Source organism: Pseudochaenichthys georgianus, chromosome 17, assembly GCF_902827115.2.
Source record: "Pseudochaenichthys georgianus chromosome 17, fPseGeo1.2, whole genome shotgun sequence".
NCBI lineage: Eukaryota > Metazoa > Chordata > Actinopteri > Perciformes > Channichthyidae > Pseudochaenichthys > Pseudochaenichthys georgianus.
In genome coordinates, this window is record NC_047519.1 from 33695864 (window position 1) to 33711322 (window position 15459).

The 15459-nt window shown below is 44.5% G+C and overlaps 1 protein-coding gene across 1 annotated transcript in view; it reads right to left on the bottom strand.

Annotated features, from left to right (window-relative positions):
* Window positions 1–194: 194 nt before the first annotated feature.
* The window catches only part of ankrd12 (ankyrin repeat domain 12), a 39592-nt gene continuing 24327 nt past the window's right edge, over window positions 195–15459 (bottom strand). The window contains 12 exon segments of the mRNA XM_071206377.1: window positions 195–1388; window positions 3587–3682; window positions 4171–4214; window positions 4217–4262; window positions 4264–4314; window positions 4571–4669; window positions 5662–10157; window positions 10991–11138; window positions 11629–11771; window positions 12068–12271; window positions 14137–14277; window positions 14631–14702. Coding sequence (XP_071062478.1) covers window positions 1203–1388; window positions 3587–3682; window positions 4171–4214; window positions 4217–4262; window positions 4264–4314; window positions 4571–4669; window positions 5662–10157; window positions 10991–11138; window positions 11629–11771; window positions 12068–12271; window positions 14137–14277; window positions 14631–14702 — 5726 coding nt within the window. The 3' untranslated portion in view covers window positions 195–1202.

Below are 15459 nucleotides of genomic sequence, written 5' to 3' on the forward strand. Positions count from 1 at the left end.
AGCCTAGTTTATATTACATATGTCCAACATTTTAGAAAACAAAACCACTGTGGCATCTTTATAACCTAAATATATATAGATTTTATAAATAAACAATTGTCAATATAATTTAGTATCATTTTCTTTATATTATCGACCGATGGATTCAGCCGTTATTTCTCGCGCTGAGCGATAAATGAAACCAAGTCCAACCATTTTAATTTCACAACAAATAAAATTTATTCAATTATATATTACAAATATGTACAAGTCATGTAACAAGTAAATATTAAAATAGACATTTTTTAGAACTATTGTTCAAAAAGGCATTATGTTGAAAAAATAGGTTTTGTTGTGATCTCACATTGAAAGTGTAAAAGTATGTGTTTTTTTCCCTTGGAAGCCACAACAGACTGTAAATGTGCGCGAGACATGGACAACACACGAGGAGTGAGGGACATAACAAAAAGCTGGAACACTTCAGTAAACCTCACAAAGCCCACAGTACAGCTCTTTAGGAAACAAGTACAAACAACGCAACGCATGCACAGCATTTAATTGCCAAAGTCAAAAAACACCAGCTGTGGCGTGAAGCTCCAGGTGAGGAAGGAAACCAGGAAAAAGAGAAAACAACGAAAGCCAACACGTGCTTAAGATCTGAAGCCAACAACAACGAGAAGAACAAGAACACCACGGACGAAGCAGAAGATATAAAAACCAACTTTGGACATTAAACATGAGACGGAACAAGTTTACAATCAAAATATCTATTTTTTGTTTTTACAAGTTTAAAACAATAATTACATGGCTATTTACAAATGCACAATTGTTTTATGTATAAAATAAGTTAAAAAAATTAAGAGCACAGTCTGTACACAATGCATCAACACTGACTTTGAAAACAATTGAACTCTTTTCAGTTGTGTGACCGTGCTGCAGGAGGAGCCGGTGGTCCTCGTCCACACGCTGCTCCTCCTCCTGACCCCCCCCCCCCCCCTCAGCGTCTGGGCTCCTCTGGACCTCCTTCTCCTGCAGGAGGAACCGAGTCCTCGTGCCGGTTCGGACTGTGAGAGCGTTGGGAGTGAAACCACCTCTTTTCTAAATGCTCGTTGTGTTTCACCGCCACATTCTAGGTGCTTCACATTTTCTTCTTCTGTGAATGTGCTGCCTCTCGTGTCCGGAATCTGTCCGCCGCCGCCGCCAGAGCTCGTCCGTCCCGCCGCTCATATCGGGGTGAGGTCGAAGTCGTCGTTGACCTCCACCAGCGGGATGTAGAACTCTGGGATCTCGAAGATGCTGGTGGACTTGTATGTGGCCAGGTCGAGCTCCTGCAGTTTGAGCTGCCACTCGAGACGCTGCACGGCGTTCAGAGCGGCCGCCTCGTGCTGCTGCCGCATCAGGAGGCACGTCTGAGGGGGAGACATACACGTTAATCATTTTATACAACCACACCTTCCTATGTAATTCAACAATGTCTTTTTTCAAGGTAGATTTGGTCATGAGAAGACCACAAAGACAAACATGGGAAACACCGGCAAATTGTATTTATTTATTCCACACATGGCAGTTATTTTAAAACAAAACATGGTGGAATGGAGCAGGGAGAATACAATCTTATTTGACCTGCCCCTTCTTAAAATATTACAACAAAATAAATAACCATACAAGCAATATTCTTTCAGTCACAGTGGCTTACAAATACTGAAACATAATCAGGGTATGCAGGAACTCTGAAGTCAGATGTAAAACCTTTTAAGACCTTTTTTAAGACCCTTCCCATACATTTTAAGACCTCATCTCCACTTTGAGTTTTAACCGGTTACCTTGCCTCACATTGACTATATACAGTATTGATTGTTTTCTCCTTATCTCATTTGGACGCAAACTTGCATTTCCCCAAAACGATGTTGCTTAACAACCGGCGTAAACGGACCTCCGCGCGCTATCAAGCAGTGAGCGCGCGATGTCCTGTTCAGATGACGTCAGATCCAACGGGATGCCATAAATAAACTCCACAGAATCACACTACACACCTACGCCATGATTACATTCAGGCAGACTGTAGAACACAACCTCTTTGGACCATTTATATACTTACTGAAAACAAGCTACAAAATGTAATACCTTGGAAAATGCCGTTTAATACTTTTTAATAGCCTTCATTTTCACTAAATTGATCAACTTTTAATACTTTTTAAGACCCCGCGGACCCCCTGATAAAACCAGAACACAATCAAAAGTCAACTTCATACCGTCTAATTACACTTTCTTTATACATTTTCTTAAACATAACAATGTTCTTACAGCCCTTTCAATCATTCGGCAAAGAATTCCACTTCTTCACGCCAAGAGACACAGATCTGCTTTAAAGTAGAACGTGCAAGCTGATGCTTAACATTTTATGTCCTCCTATGAAATGAATATCAGCAACAAAGCGGTTTCCAAGCTTGTAGACTTTTATACATTTGATTATAAACACGGTATATTTTGAATGGTTAACAATTAATTAATATACTCCACTGCGTAATAGATTACTATTTGTTAGATTGAATCTCTGCCCCTTTGTGTAAGGATAGTTAGAAAACAAGGGAATTTCACACCAAATATTAGGGATGCACGATAATTATCGGCCCGATATTAGGAATTATGACGTCATCCCGTAAACCCGATAAAAGTATTAATAGCCCCGATAATATACGATATATTTTTTGGGTAAAAAAAAAGAAAAAAATACTGCGGTGTGGGTGTGAACCGGAGCTGCCTGGACGCTGCAATCATGTTGTGCACTATCCGTGCTGATTGTTCGTACAATGTCCCACTGTCTGCTTCCTGCATCAAGTCAAGTGCTCGGCTCAGTTGTGGCAAAATGTCGCTCCTCTGTTTTCATTTAAACAGCTCCTTATATCCGTTAGCGCAGCTAGCTAGCACCAGATGCTAACAACAACAATGCACATAAGGTCTCTCTCTCGCTCGCTCGGGCCACACGTACACACACCCTCCCGGTCCTCCCGATGGCCAGTCGGTGAGCGTGGAAGTGTGGTCTGCCACAAGCGGGCAGCAGGAGCGGGGCTGTCAGCATCAGCGTGTAGATGGTATTTTAAACTCGATGCGCTCTGAAGCTACGGGCGGCCGAGGAAAAAAAATACACATGCGTTAATCGCATTAAAATAATTAGTGGCGTAACATTTTTATTATTATCGGTTATCGGTCTTGAGAAGCAGGAAGTTATCGGTATCGGTATCAAAAAACCATTATCGTGCATCCCTACCAAATACGCTCTAACTTTGGAACCCGTCATCTGCTGGAGCCTCACATTTATCTCTTTCATTTTTAAATGTATATTTACAAAAGCAAACGAGGACCGCAGACGACGCTCCCCGTGGGATCCATGTATGGCTGGGATAAACAGGAGGAACGTTTACAGCCTGCCAAAAAAGCAAATACCTAAAACTTGGATGGACAAAGTAAGAGATGTGTGCCGGAGGGTTTCCATGAGGAATACGGGAGAGAACGTTCCCAGAAAATGGAAAACCAAAACAATTAAAACACATTTACTTTAAACTTGTAAGCGAAAACGTGAACACAGTTATAATCCCAGCGATCTCACCTTTAGTTTGTCGAACTTGTCGTCAACATCTTGTAACCAAGACATGAACTGCCTGGCGTTAAATCGGTCTCTCACTGACGTTTTGCCATCATCGTTCTGTGGAACAAACACACAACCCATCAAACACACAACCCATCAAACACACAACAACAACAACAACAACCCATCAAACACACAACAACAACAACCCATCAAACACACAACAACAACAACCCATCAAACACACAACAACAACAACCCATCAAACACACAACAACAACCCATCAAACACACAACAACAACAACCCATCAAACACACAACAACAACAACAACCCATCAAACACACAACAACAACAACCCATCAAACACACAACAACAACCCATCAAACACACAGCAACCCATCAAACACACAACAACAACCCATCAAACACAACAACAACAACAACAACCATCAAACACACAACAACATCAAACAAACACAACAACCAGACACACAGCAATTATCCACTGTTTTTTTTTTTTTTTTTTTTTTTTCTTTTATGGACGAACTGAATGAAACCTACGTCTCATTAGGAACCTTAAAGGTAAACAGAGGTCACGTACCTGGACTTCTTGCGGCATGTTGTACACTTCAGCGTCCAATAAACGGTGCAGGCACTGAAAGGCAGCGTCTGATTGGCTAGTGTTCTCGCTGCCCCGGTAATGGACTCGTAGGACTTCCTGCTCATTAGAAACAATCAGCTTTTCCTGAAGGGGAGGAAGACAAATCCATCTGATTAATAAAATGCAATAGTATGTGGTGTGGGTGGTAAAGAATCCGCAGCAAGTATCTTTAATGCTCCGACATCCTTGTAAAGTCAACACAGTGAGAACCACACCGGTTCAAAAAGAGGCTTTCCAAAAACAGGTATTTCTTTAACAGTATTTTCCATTTCAGCTTCTACAAGTGGCATTAAAAACGTCTCCACAACCAAAACAAAACCTGTGGAGTAAAAGTACGCACCCTTTCAATGCTGTGCTGCAGTCGGAGCTTCATGCGGAAGACCTCCTGCTGTTTGAACATCTCCTTCAGCTGCTCAGGTAATGATGGAGGTGGAGTAATCTGTTCAAACACACAAGAGAGAGAGTTTAAAACGTTATCGCTGCAAAGACACGCCTGATGACTCACCATGCAGATGTCAGCAAGAAGAATATATTTAACATGTTGGTTCAGTTTCATTTACTCATTTGTGTGATGATATATAAGCTGCACCCAAGAGGTAAGATATTAAAAAGGACCTTTAAGTGAATGCTGAGATTTGGAGCTGGACGATGTGATCTATAATTACCACCACAAAGTTTATCTTTTAAATACAACATTATTTTATGTTGATATAATTTGTCCCGTGTAAAATGCCCTATTTTTTTTTATCATATGTTGTCAAACTCATTCCTTTTGAAGTCAAGTTTTAATTGAATAAAAGTCTGGGTATTTCAATCTTTAGTATAATCAAAACGGTAGATTTGTTTTGCCTTTATTTAGTCAGATTATATTGCTCACTGTTTGCTGCCACTGTAATACAGATATAGCAAGAAGCAAGGAATATGTGCTGCATTGAAAAATAATAATATCAGTTAATACTTTGTGTCTCAATCGTAAATGAGACGGGTAAAGTCCTTCATTGGTCTTTTCCCGCCAACAGTACTGCATGTGATTTAGTCACAGTCGGTGTTAAAGTACGTTGGTGTCGCTGCGTCAGTGTCTTGTGTTAGTCATGGAGAAAAAAAAGGTTGTTGACGAACATATTTAGTCACCGTTTTTGTTAAGAAATGTCTTCAACATGTGCAGGACGTGGTTATTTATAATTAATGCCATCAGAAGAACACTTATTTGGGGTTTATGTATTGTCCTAGACTTCCAGCTACCGTCTCTTTTGTTTTGTGCTCCAGAGATATCTTTTCACATATTGTTCAGGTCTGTTTGGGACTGGGGAAGGGGTACATGTGGAAATGTGTAATGTGTTGATGTTTGTTGTTGTCTTTTAAAAATCTAATACAAATATTTCTGAGGAAAACAAATCAGTTTTACCAATATCTGAAAAGAAATGAACTCACTGTTGGTATGCAGATCTTGCTGAGCGGGTTCCCATCTAAGAGGTAGGATCCGTTGAAGGTCACATATTCATCGTAGTACTGCGGGGGCTGCGGGATGACGCTGCACAGCACCTTGCGCTTCTCCTCGATCTTCCTGCGGATGTGCAGGAACTCGTAGTACGGGTTGGCCCTCTCCGTCTGGTACGGCTGAATCTCCTCCAGCTTCACCGAGTCCACGATGGCCGCCAGAGACTGCTGGCCTTGCTCCTTGTCCTGCTGCTGAGTGGCGGAGCATGACTGCGAGCACGACTGCGAGCACGAAGCTTTGGGCATCTTTCTCTTGCGTGGATGGGGATGGTGGATGTCCATTTCATCTTCTGCAGAGCGACTCTTGAATTTAGCGCCAGAGGAATCAGAGTCTCGGTCTCCAGATTGTGGAGAGGAGCTCCCCGAGGCGCTACAGGTGCTACTGCTACTACTACTACTGCTGCTGCTACTGCTGCTGCTGCTACTACTACTGCTGCTGCTATCATTCCTCGCTACCGATTGGATGATGCTCTGCTCTTCACCAGCTGAAGATGACTCTGGTTTCTCATCGGGAGGCGTCACCTCCATCGGCTCGGAGCTGGCCTCTGCCGTCGCCTCGGAGGATCCCTCTGTAGCGAAAACACCCTCTCCTGAATAACTCTCCGTTGAAACAGCAGTGTAACTGTTCTCCGAGCTCTGCGGGACGTCAGTCACTTCCTCAGCTTTGTGCTCAGGGCTCGCATTATAGGACGCCGTCGCAGCTATATAGTCCTTTCTCTCCTCCTGAGCATTTAGACTTGCAGCGTCGCCTTCAGGTCTTGAGTTCTGCCAGTCTTGGTCATATACATCCATATCCTCTGAAGAACATTTTGACTCGCTGCTTGTTTGGGTAAAGCCCGGCAAGGACTCTCCTGCAGAGAAGCTGGGAATGTGCGAACTCGTGGAGGGAACAGGACTTACTCTGCCGTCTACCTCCATACTCTCCTCCTCTTCCGCTCCGTCAGCACTCTCTACTACAAGTTCGTCTTTCAGCTCAGACACGTGTGTGGTGGCTGGTTCTGTCAGCTGCTCAGTCTCGTCCCCAGAGACAGTGTCGTCCTGCTGGAGGGGCTTTGAGTTTGTGTCTATTGCTTCAGCAGGTAGACAAGCTGTAGGCGTGGATGGTCTCTCTGAATCCTTAATGTCTGCTTGTTGAGTCTCTGTCGGACATGGTAGGTCCGTCACAACAGGAGTTGCAGAGGAAGGAGGAGTTGCAGAGGAAGGAAGAGTTGCAGAGGAAGGAAGAGTTACTTCTTTTTCTGTTGAGCCCGTTTGAGAGGTACTACTCTCTGGAAGTGTCTGGCTTTGACTCTGAGGATCTGCGTTTGATATTAGTGCTGTTAAACCAACAGGATCTATCCCTTCTCTCTCTGTGGCTGAGTCCGCAGCTGCATTCAAACATTGTTGTTGACTCTCCTCCGTTTCTGCCGAGGTCTCTCCTGTTTCCGGCTCCTCAGTAGTCTGGCTCGGTTTAGGTAGACTTTCATCAGCTTTACCTTCCGTTGAGGAGTTGGCTTCCTCGTCCAGAATAGCCCTGAGGTACGGCGATTCATGTCTGCCGGGAAGTAGTGTCCGATTATTTTGCGGGACGTCAGGAAGACAATCTTTATCGTGAACAGACGGCGATCTGGTGGCTTGGATGACGAGGGAAGACTGGAGGAACGCCGGCTGGGAGTCTGAGGCTTCCAGGTTCACGTCGGAGTCATATTCAACATGTCTGGGCGTTAAAGTCGTCGCCTGACACGAATCCTCCGAGCTAGCAACAGATATCAAGGAGACAGACCTGGACATGATGCCGCAGCGATCGCTCTCCGGTCGAGGCGATCTGGTGAGACAGTTCTCCACCGCTGACATGACCTTTGCGCTGATGGAGGGCAGAGTCTTCCCATCGAGCGACATTGTTCTGGGGCTGGTGCCATCCTTCAAGGGTTTATCTCTGTTGTGGATATCAGACGCTTCAGAGCTTTTTGAGCGCATGAGCTCCTTACTCAGGCATGGCTCGGTCTTTGTTCTGTCTTTGGGTTTGGACTTCCCAGGATCTGCCAGAGGCCGCTGCTTAAGCCTTTCCCGCTCTTTCTGTTTGATTTTCTCCAGGTGTTTGCGATGCCACTGCTCGATCTCCTGGTCCTTAAGGCTGAGCATTCGCTCAAAGCTGGTCTGCATCAGGTCATCGTTCACAAGCCTTTTCTCTTTGGGCTTGGCGTCGCGTGTTACCGGCGAGGCTTTTGATTTGGCCTTATCTGCATCTGTGTCATTGGCTTTGGCCTTGCTTATTTTGGCCTGCTGGGAGCGGTCTTTGTGCCGCTCCTTATCCTTGTGTTTATCCGAGTCTCTGTCCCGGTCTCTGCGGTCGCGATCTTTTTCTGGTATTCTCACAACTTCCTCCTTTGACTTACTAGATAAGGACTTGCTGCTCTCCGACAGATAGCTCTTTTTCTCTTCTAGAAGCAATTTCAGATTGGAACTTGAGGAAATAGTCCCTTCTTTTATTTTATCCCTCTTTTTTCTTTCACAGTCCTTCTCTTTTGTACGATCAGATTTGCTGAGATCTGTGTTCTTCTCAAGAGCTTTGCCTTTCTTCTCAGAGAGGGTGCGCTCCCCAACACTATACTCTCTGTCCAGCCTCTCCCTGTCGGACCGCTTGTCAAACTTATCTTTGTTTTTCCGGCTGTCTTCGTGCTTTTTAGTTATAGATAAAGATTTCACTTTCTCATTGCAGTTTTTATCTCCAGGCGAGTGGGAAGCGATGGCCGCCGTTCTCTCTTTGTCCTTCCAGCGGTCCACGGAGTTCTGCGGCTCAGCTTTGTCACAGTGCTCCACTTTGACCCTTTTTTCCTTGTCAGGGTGTCTTTTCTCCATTTTCTCTGAATCCTTCTCCTTCCCTGGGAGCCTCTTGTCAGTTTTCTCGCGTGAGCCTTTTTCAGAGAGCTCCAGCTGTTCTTGATCAGCTGTGATCCCACTTATGGGTTTCTCGTCTGTCTCTTCTGTCTCCTCAGGAATCCGCCCCGAGCCGTGGCAGTCCACTCTCTCGTCACGCTCACTCGGCTTTGAATCCTTTACCTTCTCCTCTTTAACAGCCGCCGCCTCCTTCCGCTCTTTTTTCACGGCCTTGTCCTTTTCCCGCTCCTCTCTCGGCCTCTTTTCCTTGCTGCTCGAGTGCTTCTCCTTCGTGTTCCTCTCCTCTTTGACAGGAGGGAACTCCGAGGTCCTCTGAAGGGAACTGTTCTCGTCACCTTCCTTTTTCACTGGCAAATGTTCATCCGTCTCGTCGGTTTTGAAAAAGTTCTCTTTCCAGAACTCTCTGTCAAACTCCAGATTCCTGTGGCCGTCTTTCCGGGCTTCCTTCTGCCTGTGGCGGCTGCGCTCTGCCTCGTACTCCCTCCTGTGTTTGTCTTTCTCTTTGTGTTTAAGTTTATGCTTCTTCACCACTTTGCCGTCCAGGTCCGTCTTCCGTAAGGCACCTTCAGAGCCGTCTACGCTGTTTCCTATGCTGCCGGCGTCTTTGCAAGGACTCGATCGACCGTCGTCCCCGTCTCCGCTCGAGTCTTTCTGTTGATGTTTGCTTTTCTCCTTGTGCTTGCACCCCTTGGTGCTGGAGCCCTCGGTGCAGTAGTCTGCCTCTGTGTAGTGGTTGTATTTGACACCGTCCACCGGACACGAGCTGTCGCTGATGGAAATGCACATCTTAGTATTTTCCTGTTTGAGTGGCGTTTGTTTATCAGTCAGGCTGTGGTTCAGTTTTGGTGACTTTATGGACGACAAATGGAAGAGGTGGACGGATGAGTCGTCTTTCGGACTGAAAGACATCTTGAAAGAGTCTTCTTCCCGACCTTTTTCTGTGCTCTCTGACACAGTCGCAAGAGAGAGTACCAACGTTTTGCTGTTCTCCTTCCCATCCTCTTGGTTTTCCTTGTTTTTAATCTGGCTCTTGCTCTTTTTCTTGACTTTGCCTTTGTCCTTTTGCTCAGACATGTCCTTTTTAGACTTTGTCTCGGTCCTGAGGCTCTCGGAGCTCTGAGAGCAGGTGGGGGAATTCCTTTTCTCTGGAAGGCTCTCCATTTCGTCGCTGGACGTATCCGAACTGCAGTGGACACGGGGAGTCTTTTGCTTTTTGGACTTGGAGGATGAATCCCCTTTTCCACTCTGCTTTCCTGCTGCCACATGATTCCTTTCCTTCTCCTCCTTCCTTTCCTTCTCCTCCTTCCTTTCCTTCTCCTCTTTCTCCTTCTCCTCCTCCTGCTGCCGTAGTTCCCTCCGGAGGACGTGTCTGTCGTTCAAGGCTTTACCGAGATCCTCCTCCTCTTCCTCGTCCTTGAACTCGTACTCGTCCAGACCGGGAACGGATGATGGCGCTTTCGAGACGGGTTTGCCATCCGAGTCCTTTTCGGTATCGGAGTCTTCCACGTTGTCATCCACACTCGAAGGATTGACAGACGGAGGGTCTTCAGACTCTGCAGAGAAGACGACATCTATTTTAAAATGACACAATGAAAGTCAATAGCAGTCAAAATTAAATCACACAAACATAAGTGAAGATTACACGATACATCTACACCGTAACATATTTCTCTAAGACAATTTAAAGTATATTATTACATTTCCCTTGGTGGCAAGAACTACTAAACGGAAAATACAATCAGAATCAGCGTTTATAGAAAAGTAAGGGTTTAAACATACGAGGAATTAAAGTTACTCTTAGTTTAAAAAGAGAAATAAACATACCGATGAAGAATGCGACTAAAATAAACTAGAATTTGCTTACTATTCGATAGACCATTAACCATGTACATAAAAAGAAACACTCAAATGTCATCACTTCATCCTTTTAGCCAACTTGTGTGATACTCTCGAGTTATGCCCCAAAACGTGTTTCGTGAGTTAAAAAGACTTTTAAGCAACCATGTGTTAGTATTAAATGTCAGTGTTCGCCCCCAGCGCGCCGCTGCTAGGGGGCGCCAGTCGGGTACCAAAAAAACCAAAAGTTCTTCGCACCGCTGCTATGACTCCATCCTGGGGAAACACTGAACGTTATACCCATATTTACGACGATGCATGTCAGAGTAAAGCCCTAAACACATTGTCGTCTAAGCCGTCTGGATCAGTAACAATGAAACATGCACACACCAGGTGCTTTAATAAATGAAGTAGGTCTTCTACTAATTGTGTTTACCTTTGTGTATGAATTATACTTTTTTGGATGAATTAGTAGAAGAAATAAATCATTTATAAAATAATAAAAACTTTAAACGGGAGGTAGGCAAACTCCAAAGTACTCTCTTTATACCTGAAGAGCTTTCCTCTTCGTCCGACAGCGGCACCTCTCCCTTCAGAAGCTGCTCCAGCTCCTGAGAGTCGGCCACGTCCACCGGGCGCTCCCCGCGCTTATTGGCCTGGAAAGCATTACCGCCGTTGCGTAGCAGCAGTTTCACAATCTGTATTGAATAAAGGAGTATTAAGACTCTCACAACGTACATCAATGCTTCAGACGAACGTAAAAAACAGACGGTTTAAAGTTAAAATAGCAGCAATCTTAAGATTTCAATTGGAATTGTGTAAACAACTCTCGTTTATAGCAATTCATTTACAACTAATTTCTAATAAAGCATGAGCCTCGTTGTTTTGAAAACCTAATATAGATCATTAGATGCAGCAAATATTTCTAATAGTATACACTTTATAAGTTAGAAAACCATATACAAGAAGTTGTTTTTAAAAACCTGAAACCAGCTCACAATATGTTCAACTTTCTAATAATTAACTTCCTTAACTTAACTTGAGTATAATTGCTTTTTATGACGTACAATTTTGACTGCAGACCATTCCACATCACTCCATATCTCAAGATGAACCATAATCATTATAATAACATGACTACCGTTAATGTCTACATTATATTTAGGATTATTCGAGTGAAGCTCTTACATCCGTGTGCCCGCTGCTGGAGGCATCGTGGAGCGGCGTGTCGTCGTCCAGCCCCTGCGTGTTCGCCTCCGCTCCCGCTGATATTAACACCTTGGCCACATCGTAGTAACCTAGATTACAGGCTTCATGAAGAGGAGTCCAGCCTGAGGAGGGAAAGAAAGCAGCAAATAATTAATCGACTGATAATATAAAACAGCCATTTGAAATGTACATCAAAAAGACAGATTTTTGTTTGTTGATCAGGCCAAATTAATTGATATGACATCAAATAAACATGCACAGGCGATAGTGAGATGCACACGGTCTGTTTTGATTATCTCATGAGACGCCACCTTTGACTAAGCATCTGTTATTCAGCTGTTGTCGGCTACATGTCATTAATAGCTTCCATGCAGCTACGATGAAAGCTGTTAAATGATCACTTCCCGAGGGATCGTACCTGCAAAGTCTTTAACGTTGACGTCGGCTCCCAAGCTAATGAGCTCTTTCACTTGCTTGGCGTCTCCCCGGATGGCGGCCATGTGAAGGGGAGTCTCCCCTCGCTCGTTCCTCTTGTTGACCTTGTCCTTTTGTCGAGACGAGGCGCTGCTGGGGACTTTCTTCTGCACAGGGGTCGTTTGAGAGGGGTGACTGGGAGTAGAGTCTGTGCACAGGCAGAGAGGAAAGCACTTAATTGATGCTCGAAGCAGAAGCCTGTCACAGGTTGAGATAACCGCCTGGATTCATGTGCAAGAAACTGGCTTCACTGAGAACAAGAAAGACTGTGCTTATACTATGTGTTGATTTGGTACGTTTTTATTAATTAAAAGATTGATACTAATTTCCTTTTTGAATTTAAAGCTACAGCCAGCAGCTGGTGAGCTTAGCATAAAAGAGTGGAAACATCTAGCCTAACTCGAGCCAAAGAGAACAAATACAGATATATTCCAGAATCAAATCATTTTAATAAAGCATGCTTTGTATTTTTCCACAGATGTTGCTGGTAGGTAGATTAGCCGCGTTCACACTGCGGTACTTTTCCCACAAAGGTTCATGCGAACTCTTTAGTTCGCATGAACTAAGTACAGATCGCGTTCACACCGGAAAAAGTCCCAGGGGGTGGATTAGGCAAATGAAGCCGCTGACGTCACTTCTTCTTCTTCTGCTTTGGGTTTACTGGCAGGCCGCAAACCACTTCACGGCGTATACTGCCGCCCAAAGTCCCCGGAGTTGGGAAGGCTTCAGTAGAAGCTGCTGGGAGTCCCAGCAGCTTCTACTGAAGCCTTCAGAGTAAATCGCCAGAACGCCGACACCTCCTCATCTCCACCACTCCCATGTTTTATTTTGTGTTGCCATAAGTTAGTCTCTCTGCGTTTCTGCGCTGGGCTAATGCTAATAATGCTAATGCAAGGATAATAAAATGGGGGCTTCACAAAACTTTTTGGGAGTTTTACGGGGCGTGGATTGCAATCCGCCCAGCCAATCAGAAATATAGCTCTTTTCTCACAAAAGAGCCGCTCGAAAGTCCTTGCTCTCTCAGGGACTTTCGAGGGGGTAAAAAGGTTCGCATGAACTACTTTTAGTACCGGCTCTTTTTGGTGTGAACGCGATCATGAACTAAGTTCGCATGAACCTTTGTGGGAAAAGTACCGCAGTGTGAACGCGGCTATTGTGACAGAGCTAGTCGAGCTGTCCATCTTTCTCTCATTTATTTATTTAAAAAGGAAAATCAACAGTTAGCTCTATAGCTCTTCCTTGGGCGGTTACATCCACACATTGATTATGGTATCGAATACTTTCATTGAGACAGGGGTACTGAGAATAAACTGCATATTATTGGACAGAAAGAGCGGAACATAGTCTTGTTCCCTATGCTAAGCTACGCTAATCGTCTGCTGCCTCCAGCTTCACATTACATTAGATGTTACTTGTTGGACGCTTTTATCCAAAGCGACTTACATACTCAATACTGTGGAGAATCCCCACAGGAGCAATGTGGGGTGAAGTGTCTCAGGGACACAACGACATGCCGACTGCAGTGGGACTCGAACTTGCTATCCTCTGATTCGAAGATCAGCGCTAACCCACTGCGCCACACGCCTCCCTCATATTGAATATAGACGTGAATGTTATCAATCTTCACAGTCAATTCATACAAGCCTATACGTGAATGTGTTTATTTTCCACTGTTTCTTTAATGAGCATTTGATTGAGCAGCCGCAGTGACACTGGTTTTACTGGAGTCAGCATGTATGTACTAATTGGTCTATTCTTACAACTATTCAGAACCTATTATTAACAAGAAATAAACCCAGCGAACTTTCCCGGTTACATATTACAAAGGTAACCGCACAATGTCCCTTATATAAAGCAGCCGTTTTTACAGTTGAACATTTCCTATTCTCAAATAACCTTGACATTTTAGACGGCATGTTCTTGAAAAGCGCCCGGTGGCATGACTCATCCCCTAGTAAATGTACTCCGAGCCATCTTGAGGATGTGGGTAAGGAGAAAGGGCAGCACACGAACCTGGACTGTTGGCAGTCATCTGCATTAGGAGAGCCATCTGTTTTCGCTCTGACAGAGGATACCCAAACAAAAGGTTGGGAGCCTGGGACTTCTTGCCCCCGGCCTCCTTTTTCACTTTCTTCTTGTCTGGTATATCTTTATCTGCAAAAGAAAACCAAGAAAGATGTTTAGAGGACAGTCCGAAAGAAGATCAATTTCATCGTCACAGTGACACGTTTTCCCTCTTTCGCTTGCATCTGTTGAGAACGCAGAGAAACAGATGACAAGCATGAGGTTTGAAAAAAGGGGGAATTAAAAAAAGAAAGCATTCTCTTAAGCCAGCCAGCCCCATCGCCATCATTCGGTCGTTACTAAACACAGACATGCGTGAGCTGTAACACGGGCAGATGCAGGGCGGAAACACACACACACGTGCATGTGTGTGTGTGTCTTTACAGCAGCAGCAGAGTGACGTGACTTGTCGAGGGGGCTGAGGATCGGGCTGCAGCGATTACCTGCGTATATCCTGCAGGGAGGCAATAATCTCTCTCCCCAGGTCTCACTCGACTGGCCTGGGTCTGAGTCATCTACAGTGCAAAGCAGAGAGGATGGGGAGGGGAGAGGAGGGAGGGGAGAGCAAGGGAGGGGAGGTGGAAGGGTGGGAAAGCACTGCATTAACGCTCACTCTCTCTCACCCTCCTCCTCTCACATGTACTCAAATGCAGACACTCGCACTCCACGCACAGATTATGAGTCATGGCAACACAGGAGAGAAATTCCGACGTGGTCAGTGGAGTCGTTACTTCAAATGTTTCCTTTATCTTCCGCTCAACACAGGACCTGAGAGGGAAAGGCTGCAGGAAGGCAAAGCCACCCTCCATGCTAGTTTAGCTTTACTGTGCAACATCAAATAAACTCAGTTTCTAAAAATGGAGGGTTCTCGTCTGTTAGGATGACGCAGGGCTGTGTGATTATGGCAAAAATCATAATCACGATTATTTGGGTCAATAATTGATATCACGATTATTAAAAACGATTATCCATTTACTTTGAAAACATCCATTTATTGGAAAAGAAATGTGAACAGTATGTTTTTAATAGTTGATTACCCTGAATTTTAAGTTTAATTCAACTGAAAAAACAATACAATAAATAATTATAAAATAATTTTTTTTTTTTACTAAAAATAATCGTTTTATTTCGATTACGTTGTTTTCGCAGTGGCGAACCGTGCCTATCACAACTGGACCTTCGGTAGACACCCCCCCCCAATCAGAACAAGATCTGATTGGTTGCTTTCTTTTCTAACACAAAACCACTGACATGCGTAGTGCATGGTCCGAG